This window comes from Necator americanus, chromosome IV (genome assembly GCF_031761385.1).
Source record: "Necator americanus strain Aroian chromosome IV, whole genome shotgun sequence".
Lineage (NCBI taxonomy): Eukaryota > Metazoa > Nematoda > Chromadorea > Rhabditida > Ancylostomatidae > Necator > Necator americanus.
In genome coordinates, this window is record NC_087374.1 from 17,857,765 (window position 1) to 17,874,333 (window position 16,569).

The 16,569-nt window shown below is 44.5% G+C and overlaps 2 protein-coding genes across 3 annotated transcripts in view; one reads left to right on the top strand and one right to left on the bottom strand.

Moving 5' to 3' along the window:
* Window positions 1–7,081, top strand: part of RB195_001731 (uncharacterized protein) — a gene marked incomplete at both ends in the record, with an annotated part of 49,185 nt that extends 42,104 nt beyond the window's left edge. The window contains 2 exons of the mRNA XM_013448568.2: window positions 68–193; window positions 7,031–7,081. Coding sequence (XP_013304022.2) covers window positions 68–193; window positions 7,031–7,081 — 177 coding nt within the window. The remainder of the gene's footprint in view (window positions 1–67; window positions 194–7,030) is intronic.
* A 119-nt stretch (window positions 7,082–7,200) lies between these two features.
* On the bottom strand, window positions 7,201–15,966 carry RB195_001732 (uncharacterized protein; the record flags this gene model as incomplete). Of its 2 annotated transcripts, XM_064198653.1 has the most annotated exons (8): window positions 7,201–7,403; window positions 9,702–9,912; window positions 10,076–10,416; window positions 10,506–10,682; window positions 13,740–13,896; window positions 13,981–14,187; window positions 14,462–14,616; window positions 15,912–15,966. In XM_064198653.1, 8 exons carry the CDS (start codon window positions 15,964–15,966, stop codon window positions 7,201–7,203), a joined length of 1,506 nt encoding a protein of 501 aa, XP_064054534.1. The 2 variants fall into 2 exon arrangements, with proteins under 2 accessions (XP_064054534.1, XP_064054535.1); XM_064198654.1 differs by lacking the exon at window positions 7,201–7,403 and having other exon boundaries at window positions 9,598–9,912; window positions 15,912–15,948.
* Between the last annotated feature and the right edge of the window lie 603 nt (window positions 15,967–16,569).

Here is a 16,569-nt window from a genome sequence, read left to right on the forward strand (position 1 = left end):
TTTTTTTGTTGAATCCAACGAAGACATGCTAGCATAGCTGTATGGTGACTTGGTCACTACTTTTCAGGATTCTCTTACGGTACTCTACAATGTGCTCATTGATAAATCCATCACTAACTCAAAAGTGTACGATCGTTATCAGTTTGAACGGGTCGGCTACTTCAGTGTTGATCCGGATACGGTGCCTGGTAAGGTATGTTCTACTTTACTTGAACGAATTCTAGTCACATTTGGGCCTACATTTGTTTTTACCGCATTGTTTTTACTAAACATACCATAATGTTGCACTTTATCGTGTCGCGCGTGCACACATTTTGCCTTTCGCCAACATACACACATACACTTGGACACACGGGCGTTACCCTGTGATTTTCCTGCAAAACTTGCTCGTCGCCTCGTTGCAACAAAACGATGACGATCGTGAAAACCCACACGATTTTATGGCCATAAGTTCGTGCTTTGTGCTTGTGACGTGGGCAGGTGAGCGTGGAATGTTCGAGAGGCTTATCACACAGTTCAAGTGCCCTGTGGACGTCACTGACTGTGTTATAAAACTTTGTGCATCTGATTACAAATTGCAGCAAGGTCCGTGCAGATGTGATTCAAATCGCAGTGACGCACGCTGCAAGCAATGTCGAGGTCATGTGATCTGATCAGTGGACGGGTTGTCGGTGCTCCATAGATCAACAAGACCAGAACTATTTCAAACCAAATATTCGAGTATCAAATATAATATCAAAGTATGTAGTGCATTTAGAGAGATGAAATCTTAAAAAGAAATTTAAAAGGCTAACAAGGACAGTTGTTGCAAGAAAAAAGTCACAGCGAGAAAAATGTCCTCTCATTCCAAAGTTATCAAAGGTCCTAGAACTACAGTTTGTAGTGTGAGATGATTGTAGTATGTGAAAGTACTTAATCAAAAATTTTCTCACCGCGATTCGTAAATAGAAAGACCAAAAAGAAGAGAAACGGGTCCAGTAATATGGCTGCACTTCAGCTGTAACATAACTACCGGATAACCCGATGGAATCGCTGTTCGCGTAATGACGAGAATGAAATATGAATATTTTATGCATTTCTCCTCCTTTGACACATTAGTTCCCCGTTGTACAGTATACCAGAGAACAGATAGTTTTTCAAGGTGAAAGAACGTACTCGAATTGTAGCAGTGCTAAAAAGGACATTTTTTCACTAGAAAAGGAATAGAGTACTCCTCGCTTCCACTCAGACCTGTTTTTTTTTCATCTTTTTGCTTCCGATGACACGCCTGCTACTGTGAGACTACCAAAAAGAACGGCAAGAAAATTTCATTTTTACCAAACATTAATTACTGGCTACTGATTTTGCCTCTGTTTTGCAGTGTGCATGTACGATAGATGATCTTTGATTTCCATGTAATTTTCCCCTGCAGAAATGAGCAGAAAAAAAAAAGAATTTGCACTTTCTTCTCGTTAGCGTTGAAACGAACGCTAGAGTATCACCAGTTCCACCGATCACATTGCCTTTTTGCAACTGGATTGTTTCAATTGCACTGCACACATATTTTTCTATCACTTTCCTCCTCAGCTCTCAGTTGAAAGACAAAATGCTTTGGAATGACGAGATTTATTTGCTAAAGGTGATGTCAGTGGCAGCGACAGGTTATCGTGCATGCGAGCGGGAACCTCGTGGCTTTCTATGTGTGATGAAGCATCAGCCGGAAGCTAACAAGATTATGCTGGCGCCGCCACTTGGCGCCGACATTTGCCTTGCTCATCAGTAAGATAGCAACTGTATCTCATTCAAAATTGCACACGATTGCTGACCTAGGCGGTTTTTTTCCCACTGTTCGCTGAAAACTTCACCGAAAGAAGAAGTAGACCTGACCACGACGAGATCAAGTGTACTGGCAGAGAATTGATGATGACGAGAGATGTTATCGGATTGATATCAGGCCATTCGAGGCACCCATAGCGGCCGTGACCTTTCTTTAGGTTATGTAGAGATCGGGATATGTGTTTCTGTGAAGAATGTTGATGATCGAAAATGTGCGTCTCTCTTACGGAGTGGCCCTCCACAACCTCTAATTATCGGCACGCATCCTCTTTGAGCATCCCATTTAGCGAATACTGCGATTACTATCTGCATCCATAATCCACATCAGGTCACAAGGCGCTTTGAGCAACGGAATGAGCAGAAGACGCATGGTAATGCAATCGCAACTTGAGTGAGATAATTTCAATTTAAATGAAGTATGTCATAGTGAAATAAACATAATGGTCATTTCTCTCATTTAGATACTAATAGGTACTACTAATAGTCTACGTTTTTGATTTCCTAGATTAAAAAAAAAAACACTTTTCCGAAGAATGCGAAAGATCAAATGGGCCGTGAAAAACATGAAACTTTTCAAGAAGAAATCGAATCAAGTTTCCATCACTCTTACATTATTTCCGTCTGCAACAAAAAAAAAACGAAAAAATTTACGCGTGATATAAGGGGAACGAGCACTTCAATCAGCCATTTCTGTTGCATGTTGCTACGTTTGTTAGAGGCTTCAAGAAAATATTTTGTTGCATATAGCTATGCTATATGCTTCACGTTTGCTTTTCTCTGCAGTTTTTTCGGATCATTTAGGTGCCTGCAAGAACTTATTGTTAATTTAAGGAACCACAAAAGTGATTCGTGTTGGAACAATAGCAGGAGGAACAAATTTTTTTGGATGACTTACAATTCCACGGCGACTGTTTTTTGACTGGTTATTTCTACACTTAACATAACGGAACAACAGAGTGTTTGAGTTATTTTGTCGAGCACACACCAAGGTCTGATATAAATTCCCCGGGCGCCTACTGTGACTGCTATTACTACGGCTGTAGGCGGTGTGCTGCATGAGAACCAAACAAAAAGTGAATTGAAGGTGCTAAGGACTAACACAATCGTAGGTTAAAAACTGCGGCATTGCACCATTCGAAAATTGCAACAAACCGGTATCTTCTTTGCGCCCAGTTCCAGCTACCACCTACGCCTAACCACACCCCGACAGAGGTTTGTGTTGCAAGGTCACTGCGAGGCGAGTAAGAAGCGGGCGCAAGTCAGTTCATTTGAGCTGCGTGTACACACATACGCATTACTTGACAGAGCAGAACGATGAGTACCACTAATCGGCTCGGGCAATTATCAAAAAGCTAGAAGGTCTTTGCTCGCCTCACAGATCCGGGGAAGCCCGCATCTACACTATTGAAGAGTGTGTAAAACAGCCGCGCCAGCGTGGGTGCCTCGTGCAAATTTGTAGCGCAGTAGCCATCAGGAGATCGCGCGACGTCTGCATTGTCGAAGATTGTCATAAATCATCACATGTGACGCGCGAGCGAAGACCCTCAGCACAAGAGAACGCTCGCGCCCTACCTCCTTTGGCTGCTCCCGGTACTACAGCGCGGTGTTTCTCGTGACACGCAGCAGCGAAATTTTTTCGTCGTCATCGTAGTCGTCGTAGGTATTCACCAGCAGCAAGTCAGCTGATAGCAGCAGCGTGTTGGTGCGATCTTTCCACACCGCGTGCGATTCGTCACTTTTACTTTTCGACGACGACGACACACATATACACGGGACATAGCGTCGATGTTGAATTTCTCCTTTCTCTGTTTTCAGTTATTCCAATAGTACATTCCACTCACCCAGTACGTGCAAACATAGATCCCACAAGAATCAAGTGCTTCATTTATTCACAACCGCGTTGTAAGTACTATTTCTCTAATTTGGAAGAGAAGTAGTTACTTGAGCTGCGAAGAGTACCAAGTAAACATCCGAAACATTGAGGAGGAACCTTGCCATGACCAATAATCTGCTTGGCTATCAGGCTTTCTTATTGGCTCAAAATCCTTATTGTGAGAACGAAAAACTAATTTTTAAAGCATGGCTAAAGTGACGATTATTTTTTTCATCCGAGTAACATGACTCTGCTTTCCTTTTTCTGGATATGCTCTACGAGAGAGTCAATCAATGGTCATAAAAAAATGGTAGATGACAGAGTTCAGTGTTTTGTGTTTTCTGAATGAAAAGGACTATGCACCCTTCCGTCCTACCTGTTGATTTGCAACCCTCTTTCATCTACAGGAGCCAGATGTGGTCGTGGAACGAAAAGAACGCGCGCGATCATACTTCTAGATTGGAATGCGGGTGGGGTCGCCACCCGTCCAACCGGCCGTAGCAGCTCGTGATGTCTCTAAGTCGGGACATCAAGAAAGCGAACGATGACTCAGAAAAGAATGAACCGAGACAAACCGCTACTGACATCCCCACACCCCAAACTACAATAATTCCAACGTGTATATACGGTCGTATGTAGCTGTTTGCCTTACAGCATCGACTCACGTGCACATTAGCGCGTCACACATACGCAGCATATTATTGGCTTGATACGGTATAACAAATTTAATTCAACAACATCAGCTATATAGCTCGCAGCACTGGTATTCGTAGTTGTTGCAAAAAGGTGCTCTCGTCAAGCACATCGACAAATTTGAGAAGCAGATAGGTCAAATACTTGAAGAGAGCTTGAAATATTGGAAAACAACTAATCTCATCACCAACGCTCATGCATTACTTCGCAATTATTGCTTTAAGTGCTTGGTCGCAAGATGTCAGCTATGGCCGCTGTAGCTGCACGATTAATGAAATTCTTTTCACTATATTCTTTTCACTCGTTCGCGCAAAAGCTGATTGGCGTTCGTCTTCAGCGACGCACGAATACGTACTTTTGCAGGAGCTAAGACTTCCGACAAATCTGCCGCAAGCAAACAGGTAGTCGAATGCTGTCAAGCTGTATGCTGCAGTCATTAATGTGCAAAAAACTAGAACATTCTAATTATTACCTCGCTCATGTCTTCAAATAAAGTGCAATTATCCAGACTGTCGTTCATGGAATCGTTATTGAGACTGTTTTTCTATTAATTTGAGTGCTTACATTCTTATTCTGTAGAAATTCCCCGAACAGCTTTATAGAGTTAGTTGTGTAGGAGTCGTATAGAGTTTTCTCGAATTTCTCTATACTATTATTGCGAGTAAAGAACGCAAGGAAAACACTCGTTGTCGCAACCTTCAGCGTTGTCCTACTCCCTAAAACTGCAAAACTACAGGAAGAAATGTAGGAATTCGACTATTGACAGCACATGCTCTTCTCGTCAAAGAGAAATGACGTGATGCACGTGAATCGTTGCTGACCGTTTACATGGCAATTAGCATTCACCGTTTATGGTGCCCTATAAGTGTTCACCTTTTTTTTTCTTTTCGGATACTTGTCTATTCCATAGACAATGAACGAATATGTATCAACGTGAAATCAGATGACGCAGATCAGACATGAAGTGAGTTACATATATTGTAGAATTTCCCGGAAAACTGTTGGAGTGCGATTTTTTCTCAGGAATAAATTGTTTCAAGAAATGGAAGAAAATGATTTCTCCACGTAGGTATTGTTTCACATAATATTCTGTTAATTTTTACAGTACTCCATTCCTCCAAGAAGGCGCTCATTCGAGAAGCCTAACGGAGACTTTAGAGATGTTCAATGGTAATGTTCTGAAAACGAGATGACTGGAACGTCCAGGTTCCAGAAACTCCTTCCGATTTCGTTAGAAATCTAGTAGAAAAAAAAGATCTAAGAAATAGCTTATTTACCATTTTGATTTTGTTTCAACGACATTTAGTTTGATTGAATGGTATTTTTTTTTTGGACTGCATCGTAGTTCTCAGGAGTAGCAATATTCTAACTTGTGTTTCACTCCATCTTACAAGTAATAACTAAACCGTTTTCTGGATCTTTCAGATTTTCTCTATAAACTGCCTGCTTTTTCTTAAACATCTTGCTCTATATGATCCACTTTTTCACGAAGTAGCTGTTGTTAGAAACTCCCGCATTTCCGAAACCAATTGGCCAAGGATGACGAAGAACTCCCAAGTCAAATTCTTCCTCATCTTTTTCTCCTCTTCCACCTCCCCCACCACCGCAGTGAGTCAAATCGCAAGCGAACGCTTACACACGCGGAGTGTGCGCTCGCGAACACAAACAGGCCATGAACGCGGCATTTATCATACGAAGTGGTTCTGGCCGGGCGCATTCCTTTCGTGTTTTTCGACCGCTATGACTCAGTGCATTGGAGTGCATTCTTTTGCATCCGTGGGGCAGCGTTGTTGTACTTGAGGCGATGAGACAGTGGCCGATAATCGTGCGTTTGAGAAACACATATGCGCACGCACAGAAAAGAGCATTCAAAGCGAGCGATATTGACAGCATGTAGTGCACTTGTGCTGCGCTGGGTATGATTGTGCTCCTTATATGCATACATTCGCACCAAACATAATGACACCACATCCACATCCTAAATGAAAAGCATCTAGTTAGTCGTTGCTTGTAAAAGAAGTGTTCCAACACTTGCAAGTGTACTTTGATATGATGACACATACACTTTGCCTTCAGTGTGTCTCTGGCTCTGTCGAATCGATTTACACACTTCAATTGTTTAAAGAATTCGGAATTCCCAAAAACAGTGGTGCACGTAGGCGATTATAATTGAGTTTACTGCACTTTTCTGTGTTAGATGAGCAAATCGGTTCAGTAGGTGTCGAAACGGTTGATGAACGATTATGTGAGGATAATACACTCCCCCACCTCATTAAGTGAATACCAGATTCATCTCCGTCACGAGTTCAGCTAAGATTAACTACTGTAAAGCAGTAAGCTCAGATTCTATCAACATCCGTAATTAGAATGGACCTTAGGAGACGAAAGTGCAACTCGACAGATGGAAAAAGCTTGGGACAGAAAAAAAGTAGCTCTACGAATTTGCAAGAAGCACGTGTCTTTTTTTCTTCTCTCTCCACATCAACCATATAGTCTTGGTTAAACCACGCAAAGACTACTCGTTCGGCCATAAATTCCGCTTCTTTGTTCCCTTCACTACAGTTAAACTCACCTCTGAACGCTACATTTAGGTCATCAGATGTTTTTTTTTGTAGGATTCGACCTGAGTAATTTTCTGCTCTTTTCCAGGTTGTCTTCAATCGCACTGTTCTGTTGAAGGAGGACGCTGGCAAGAGCTAATTCGATTGCTTCGTTCGGTTGCTACTTTTCTCTCTTTGCGTCTTGTTATTCGTTCTTTGCTCTTCTCTAGGTGTTTATGTGCATTTTCACGTGGGTATAGATCCGTTTTGAATAAAAGATTACGGCGAAAGTTCGGCTAATTGTTCATAAAAGCGCGTGGGATGTCGCTGGATGCGTTGGCAAAAGCGATGATGCCATGCATCCAGGAAATCACGTGCGTTGCTCAAGCGCTCAAGAGATCCAGCTGGCTGGGCCGCTGTCGGTGTGGGCGCACGCACATGTGTGTACAGCAGGAGAGGAGATGCGCGACGGTTCATGACAACTGAAGGATCCGGATTCAATATTCTGGATCCGACTTAGCATGACGGTGACATTGAACGTGGAGGTCTTATGACACTATCACGCGTCCCGCTAGCATTGTTGCGGCGAATGTGTTAATCGACTAGCGTTCCGGTTTTCAGCGCACATGTTTTTGCACTCATGTGAAGTTTGCAAATTCCAGTCAACCCAATGTAATGCACGTGGCCCGTGCGGAATTATTCAAGCTGCAGAATTCTCGTTGAATATTCGTCCCTGTTATGTTGTGTGAGTGTGTGTGTTGATGGTATTTGTGTGTTTCTGTCTGCTATAGCAGAATTGGCGCCACGGGAGATGTTTGTTTTGTGATTTGGCTACTTATCTGGTCACCTCTTCAAGTAGTACTTTGGACCCCGTCCCTCTTCTAAGGCTGACACTGACGTGAGAGGCTCCGCAGCGTTAAGCAGCTGCAGCGGCTCGCACTCTCACTCGGCGAATTGCTCAACGACGCGCTTAGAACTACATCTGTCGCGCCGTTCCTTCGTCGTCGCTGTTCCTCCACCCATCGCCGCCTGCACCATAGGGCAAGTCCCCTCGGGGCTTAGCCAGCGACAGCAACCAACGATCGATCCGTCGTAGCTGCGGCGGGCCGACTTGGGAAGGAGACGTTTGTCCGTGTCTTGCTGGCCAAGAGCCAACGAAAAACACGCAGCAGCACACGCTGCCTCTGCCCTCCTTCGTAGTCTTCTTGCCTCCTCCTTTGCCTGGTGCGCTATTTAGCCCACTTCCGCATTTCTCTAAACTGAAGGCCACATCATTCTGCAGCGCAAACTCTTCGGAGGGGATTGGCCTCTTCGTTGCAGAACGAAAAATAGTCGACGTCGAGTGAACGCTGGGAAATAGTTGTGGCTTTTGTGACTAACTGAGCTAAAAAGAACAAAGAAATGAGTACTCAAATAGTAGTCTTGCATACAAAATGTCTGCATACTTGGGCAGTTTACCGAACTCAGAGACGTGAGAGACTAGTTTTCCTTGTAATTGATGTTACACACGCATCAATTACAAGGACACACACACACACGGAACCAATCGCAGAGTTAAAAATAATTTGTGATTGAAAGTTTATATTAGCGTTCTGGTGGATACGCCACGGCTTTTTCAACCTCTGATTAGCACCGATGTGAACAAGCAAGGGCAAATCAGAATTTGCGGACGAGATTTAGTCGATTATAACTTCAACCATTCCACTCTTGTTACATATCGTGAGAATTCTTGTCTCTCGTTTGGAGACCAGACAAACTGTATCCACAAGGAATGTTTGTCTATGAACTCGAGATTCGAATATCGAAAGCTAGGACCATCAATAACTATGTATCAGAGCTTGTGCAACAAACAGGTTATTTTCATCTTTATTTTTTTATTAGAATTGTGTGGAACAAGCAGCTCTCGACACTCCAACGATATGGCTCCTTTGTACGATAAAATACATAATAGTGTGTTCGAAACCACATACGTGCCACCCCAATACATTATACATAATCGTAATTTTCTCATCATAAATTAAACTTTTTACAACTCGCAAAGACAATACGTTACTATATCATCTGTGATAGAGTGAGCAATTTGTCAGCGCGCGCGAGATGGCGGCGGCGATCGCCAGGAGCGTTTCTGAACTAAGTTCCCCAACTTATTATTAGTAGTATATAATAAACTTCAGCATATATTTCTAGCATGGAAAGGAAAGATTGAGAGGCGCAAAGATCAGCTGTTTTGCGAAGACGGATGATTCTAGGGCACGCTTTAACACAATACATTCAACGAGTATATACGTATCAATTACTAATAACTCCCAATAAACATGTATATAGCTTAATAACAATCTTTGGGGTCGTACTTACACTGGGTCGAAACTGGAGAAGAGCTATATGTACAAGCGAGAAGAATGAAACGACAATTATTAAAGGACGCAAGCAAGCGTTCAAAAGGGAAGATATACGTGATGAATATGTACAACAAACAATCAAACAGAAACTTTCGGCACAGGGAGCTGTTTCAGAAAGAGTTGAGGGTCGGGACTTCGCGAGACGAGGACGAGAGACAGACGCACTCTGTGAGCAAGGCAACATACGAAACCGGGGTTGACAAGGCGCAATTTCCCAGAACAAAAGCGAAAATCGCGCAAGCTCATTGCAGGACACATACATGGACTGTGCAGACGTCTAGTACGTCGCAAGTGGACACTCATCTACCATGGGAGGTGACGGGGTCGTCGTTCCGTAGCCAGAAGAACCCGACGAGTGGGCAGACGCGGTGCACATCGAACCTAGCGAGTCTTTTCGGTCCGGTTGTGACACCATATCGTTAGATATTGATGTTAGTGGTGACGCGGTGGCGGTTGTTGAAGGCGACGACGTGCATTGGGCCGGTAATGGGGCCACGGAAGTCGACTGACGCGGTTGAAAGGGATAGCGCCGGCATGGCGATCCAATTGGTCCGCCGGTAAGCAACCTGGGGTTTGTGGTAAACGGCGGAACCTGAAACTACTAAAATTAACGGTATTATTAGCAATATCTACTTTTTTAATACTTATACTGAATTAAAGGATTGATTCAGGTGAACCTGTTACAGACAACTTAAGATGGAGAACAACCACAATCTCCTAGAAATTGTTCACCAAAAATCTTAGGAAACACCAACCTCTGGATGTGGAACTCGCTCTAGTGTGGCTCCTTCAAATATTGCTGCTGAGTTTGTAGACGACGTGATTGCAATCGTATTGTTACTAGTTGAAGGGTTCAACAAGAATTGATCCGAACGCGTAACCGTTAGCGGAACTCGTGGATGCGAATGCATCTGCGCTTCTGTCACAAGACGGTCCGGAACACTTGCCAATTTGTGCCTCCCGGCATTCAATTCGTTCTTAGCTGCACCGTTCACTTCGTCTGGAACCTGCATCCATGGGTGCTGCAGAATATCCTCCAATGTTGGTCTGTCGCCGCCCTCACGTGACAAACATTTTCGTATCAAATCCTTGCATTCTGTAATTATAGCAATAACCAAATGCACACTGCTTATTACTAAAACTATCTTATGAAATTCAAAAACCGAAACTATCCAAATACCTTACCTTCCGAAAGTTGATTTCGCCATTGCAGATGTCCGGTACAAATCTCCGAATCCTTACGGAACGGAATGTCACCACACACCATATCAAAGAGAAGTATACCGAGGGACCAAACCGCAGCTTCGAGACCATCGTAGCGCGACTCTTCAATCCACTCGGGTGGACTGTACACGCGAGTACCTGCAACGGCAACAGACGAGTTACTTAAGAGGTCCACGGTTTTGCAAAATGACAATGATTTGTATGTGTTTCTCGGAGTGGACAGCTAGCCCGCTTGCAAATTCACGTGAGAGCAGTGAGTCATGGAAGAGAGATGATGATGTGAGAAAAATTGCATTGGTGCAACTGTGCAGTTACCATCGCGAAGTAACAAAAGAACCTGGCACGAACTGTACCAAAAAATATACTCCACTTATTTGCACCTCGATATTGAGGCGTGATGAGTGCAGCCGTCATGACCACAGAAGTGGTGAAGGACAGCAGCTTTTGCACTTTACTTGCAAAGCGAAAAATAATAAGAGGATTTTGGACAGGCGTGCGAGTGCAAGAATGGTCGCGCGGGTCGGAGGAACCGGTCCAGACGTCGGCTCCTGGTAGTGCCAGGGAAATGTCCGCCGTCTCCACTGCGCAATGATCGTCCTTTACGTGCGCGATCTTGAGCATCAGCACGAAAACCTGCACAAAGTGTTGTCAGGTAATTAGGCGCACTACTTGGCCTATACCTAACCTTGCACAAGCGCCAAGCACGTAACCTCCACCATTAGATTGCCTTGCCCTCGTGCTCCTTCCATTCAGGCTGCGCCTCTACTAGTGCACGGGAAATCTTACACGACCAACAGGCTGGTTTTCGGTGTCGGATTACTGGGAATTGGGGACCCTAATAATCGTTCAAGAGCGGCAGCAATAGTAGCTGCTCATTCAAATTCAAGTGTTCTTACCCTATGTCTGTATTGAGACTGTCGGGCGCAAAAGGAATGTGACCAAAAGTGCGAGCGCGAATGTGTTATCCACTAAGCAAACTAGCGTAAATCACATCGATTTATCCGTACAAACCAAGAATAATGCTACATTTTTGCTGTCTTATCCTCTATAAATCACAAAACTCAAAGCATCCTCCCTGCTTATCAATAAAAATAAAGTTATGTTGAGTGACTGTACTTCCCGTTTGTCGCTAAGCTTCATACGTTGAATCAGACGATCTTAATTTCTGAGGAGTCCTCTTCCACTGCTGTCATTCAAAACTCAACAACTGGCTCTTTTCCAACGGAATCTTCATCCGCACATCTGCACACATGAGCTGCGTAATGCGTCATATGGGTGTCAAATTTCATTGAGGTCCTTCAGACACCGAACAAACACGCACTAAAGGTAGTAACAGAATTCGCACATTGGTGAGGGAAGGGGTGGAAGGATTTCGTAACATCTTTCGCGCAATGATGAACCTTGTCACAAGCCACTATACGTATTGTCAGCGATGTGCTGCAGTCTGGCAAACTGCCAGCCGCTCACTCATTGACTCATTCATCCTAGGCCCCGCGCAACGATGACTCGTAGGATGCTTTATAGCTTTGAGACGAGATTCAATGCGTTGAGTGCAAACCCATCTGGCGAAACAAGCCAATTTCAGCTATTCATTTCCACTGGGCAAGTGGCGAAATGCTGGGGCTGCCACTTCTCTCTGGCCTATTAGCAACCGCTACTGCCGAATTTCGCTGATTTCGGCTGCAACCAGAGACTTGTGGATCCCCAGAATGGTCGCTGCAGCAGCGGACAAGTGCGGGGTCGCCCGGGTGGTGGCGTATCTTGGCTTGAGCGGTAAACAACTGGGTTGAGGTCAACGGTCAGCAGGTTTCTCGCCGGTTCTAACCGGACAACGGAGGGGTTCTTTGTGTGAAACGCACAGAATCTTTCGGTTGTCCTAACAAAATCAAGTGATGGCAGCAGCGATTACATGGCAATATGAAGTCATCCTTCTGGGTTGAAAGACCTGGCAATATGAAGTCATCCTTCTGGGTTGAAAGACCTGGCAATATGAAACCATCCTTCTGGGTTGAAAGACCGCGTGACATGTAAGCAACTAAAACACAAAAGCTTTAGAGATATGCGAGGCGGCGCGTTTGTTGACATGACATGAAGCGAACACTCGCCGCCAGTCCAATTAGCGTTCCCTCAAAGAAAACACCTCACTTGGCGACATGCCAGTTTTCCTACTTTGATAGTAAAGGAAGCGAGAAGGGGTATGCTTCCGGAAATGTTTACATGAACATTACACCCCTGCTAATAGTCAACTTAGTAGGACTCATTCCAGAAGCTTTTTCTGCATGAATTTAGGAAGATTATATCAAAGCAGTTGTTATAGTGTTTGCTATCTCGACAAGCTAAATGGCCATTTAATCGTTCCTCTCCCAGGCTTGTTTACTGTGGCCGGTGCGCAGTCGGTCACCTCACCTCGCTCATTCGGGTCAAAAGCGAGTGTCACGTGGTGCCTCCTTTCCTCGCGCAGACGAGGTCAACGCGCGGGAAAGTGGCCACGATTTGGCAAGGAGCCAACCGATGCCGCCTGGCGCATCGCCAACACTAACACACCCTCACCGCGCAACTCGAAAAGAATGCAAGGCGGGCTGTGTGGTGACCGACCTATTTGCGCTCGTCGCGTTCTCTCCTGCTGGTGCCAACTGAGGTACAAGAATTCCTACAAATACTCTCGCGCATGCCCGGCGCATAGTCCAAAAGAAAGGACGACCTGCCGGTATCACGGAAGTGACTGCAGAGGCGAGAGAGAGACCTTGGTACCAGTCAAGACGATCGCCAAATTGATTACTTAACGGAGGTGAACATATTCCGACGTTGAGATGACTTCCCGTACTTCGCAAGATTAGGACAAGAACAATTCCTCACGAATGTGTTCGCATAACGTAAAATCAACGTTGAGGATACATAAAAAGTGTATTATTTCGAAATTATATACAATTGAAACTCTTTTGCCCACGGTGCCTCTTGGCTTGGCTTCGTTACTGACAAACCGGAACCTTCCTAAGGTTACGCAACGTCAGCGCCACCCCAGTGAACAAGAAAATGCACAAGCCGGCCGCAAAAGCACATGACTGCAATGTAGCCGCGTCAAAGTGATCGACTGATAGATAGCAATCCACGAGAAGATAAGCAACGCTAAGAAAATACTGTTGCTGAGAGGAGTATTAGGGTATTAGTCGGTGGGCAAGTAAGCAAAAAACAAACCTTCGAAGTCGGTGTATGGTCCTTCCTTGTGAAAAGCGCCTGATCCAAAGTCGATCAACTTGACCAGGCCATTCTTCATGTCGACCACAAGATTCTCGTCTTTTATGTCGCGATGGATGACATTTACACGATAGCACGCGACCACCGTGTCGACCACCTACAGAAATAAGCACTTTCCCCGTTGCAGAATCGCATGCCGACCAACAAAAAGCGCCTCGTATGAAAGAAAAGGGGCACGAACCTGGCGGAAGTAGTCACGCGCTACGTTTTCGGTGAGGGCGCCTTTCTCCGAAATGTAATCGAACAGATCCGTGGACGGACTCGGTCGTTCCATGACTATCATATAACCGTCCGGACGTTCAAACCAGTCGATTGTCTGGATCACACCAGGAATCCCTCTGCACCGCATTAATAGCACGATTTCCAAAGGAACCATTCGACCATCCATCTAAAATAGTTAAATAATGTGGCCATAAATAGCAGAAAATATTGATAGAATATGGTCTTTGTGTGTGAGTCAGATGTTTTTCACGCTTTCATATGTGTAAGCAGCAGTCAGCTGATTGCATGCCCGTCAACGACGGCGCTGCTACTGCTGCTTCCTACGAAAAGGGCCCCTCCAGGCACTCAGAAACAAGCAAATCACATGAGCAACAATATCGCTTCATTGTCAATAAAACAAATAAAATCGAACTCACACACCGAGAGAGAAAGAAACTTACGCAAGCCCATTCGGTTACATTCGACCGCATCACATATTTGCAGGCGACCGTGAGATTGTCGGACATTCGAAATCCGCAATAAACAGTGCCGAAACCGCCACGTCCAAGCTCAGCGCCGAGCTTGTACTGTCGCTTGAAGTTGGCGTAATCATGAGCTGAAAAATGTGTAATTCGACACAGGACTTCTGCAAGGTACTTATAAATGATTGGCTGACTCCTAAAAGAATTAAAAGAATGTCCACTAAGAAGAATATGTCCAATACTAATTCCTTTTAGTGGTTGTATTCATCTTTCAAGTAGTAGAGCTGTATATTATGTTCTGTGCGATAGAACTTTGTTCGTGCAACTAAAATTTGGGGAATTCCCTTTGGAACGAAAAAGAAAACTGTCAAAGAAACTCCGGATAGCGCTATCATTTTTAATTGCACAAAAAACACGACTTCACGATTTCATGAAAACAACAAAAAAGGGCACATCACACACATTACACAGCTTCCCCTCCTCGTGAAGTAGTGAGCTTTCTACCACTACATCACGTGAAGTTCACGCTGCACTTAGGTGGTTTTCGTACAGCAAAAAAAAAAACAATTTAATATTGACTCTTGTGTTCGATGAACTGTAACGTGAACTTTATTAATGCAATTTTTGCCTCCTTACCCTGCAGAAAAGAAACGTATACCTCACTCAGCTATTATTGAAGTACTTTTCGTAATAAATTGAGCGCGTTTAATGAGGTCTGTTTTTCAGATGAAAATCTGCACCCACAGTGTATCCGTTATAACTATTTCCCAAAGTTTCATCGGTCAAAACGTGCGCAAATCATAAGCGCTATACTAAGTTTGGCGCGGAGGTACAAACCAAAATGACGAAGAACGTTTAGAAAACGGAAGAAGCATGTGATGACAAACGAAAAGTCGCAACACTGCCTCGAGGTCACCGCAAGCAGCCTTCAATCTACATTGCCGCCATCATCGCTCACCAAACAGTGAACGAGTGCCTGTTCATTTCCTATACAAGCAACGGTAAAGAAACGAAAATGACAGCACGAAAACTACGTCTTATGAGCTACTTAGATTCACAAGCTATAGAGCAGATAAGTGATGAGATCTACATTCTGTACACCGATCTGTAGCCGAAAAAGCAATGTGGGAAATAGTGTATGACTAGAACACCGCCACGGCAGTGTTCCGTGAATAACGCGCATCAGGTCACGTGAGTGGAGTCGAGCGCAGTGTGCACAAATTCCTTTGTGCACGAGTATTCATGTCAGAAATTTCAGACAGTTAACACGACAAAGAACAACGCAAGTGTTTAATGCTGAAGTTGATGACCACAAGCACGTCTCGCTCTAATTAAAAGAACCAGACTGCACAAGCGGTCACAAATAGTTGCGGGAATCGTTACAATAATAGAAAAGGACGGGTATTAAACCCAGATGATAAATACGGACCTGGCCGGTCTGTCGTTGTAGGACTTCCGATCGCCATCTTGCGTAGACGGCTCATAAACATAGAGAAACTATCGCGAATCACAATTGTCTGTTTCTTGTAGACCTTTCAAACGTATGTGGAAGCGTAGGACGCTTCCGATGATAGAATTCGGACTGATCTGAAATATCGAGCTGTTAAAATCGAATTCACATATCGTTAAACGGCTCCCGTAAAAGCATCGATAACATTAAGCCAAACAAGAGAAGCATGAAGACACGCAAACGGCTACTACACAGAACGGCAAGAGGTGAGAAAAAAAACCGGTGATGCATGCCTGATAACGTCTGACTGCGAACACGTTAGAGCATGTGGAATGGAAATCCACATGGACGGGACCACTCGAACTCGTCCGGAGATAAACTCAAACACGTCCGGACCACCGCCATCTACGAACCAAAGGACATACACAAAACAACACCAGGAACAGTGTACGCGACGAGCGCACAGACCTACGCACTTATCGCGGAATGAACGCACATGTGGGCGTGGCCGCAGCACGTCATGCGCGAGGGTCACGCCCACCGGCACGCCCCGATGGACAACAGCCAAGGGGGGATGATCGGATGATTAGCAGTAGTAAGCGGAATCATCAAGGGATGACTGGGAAAAGCGGAGGAT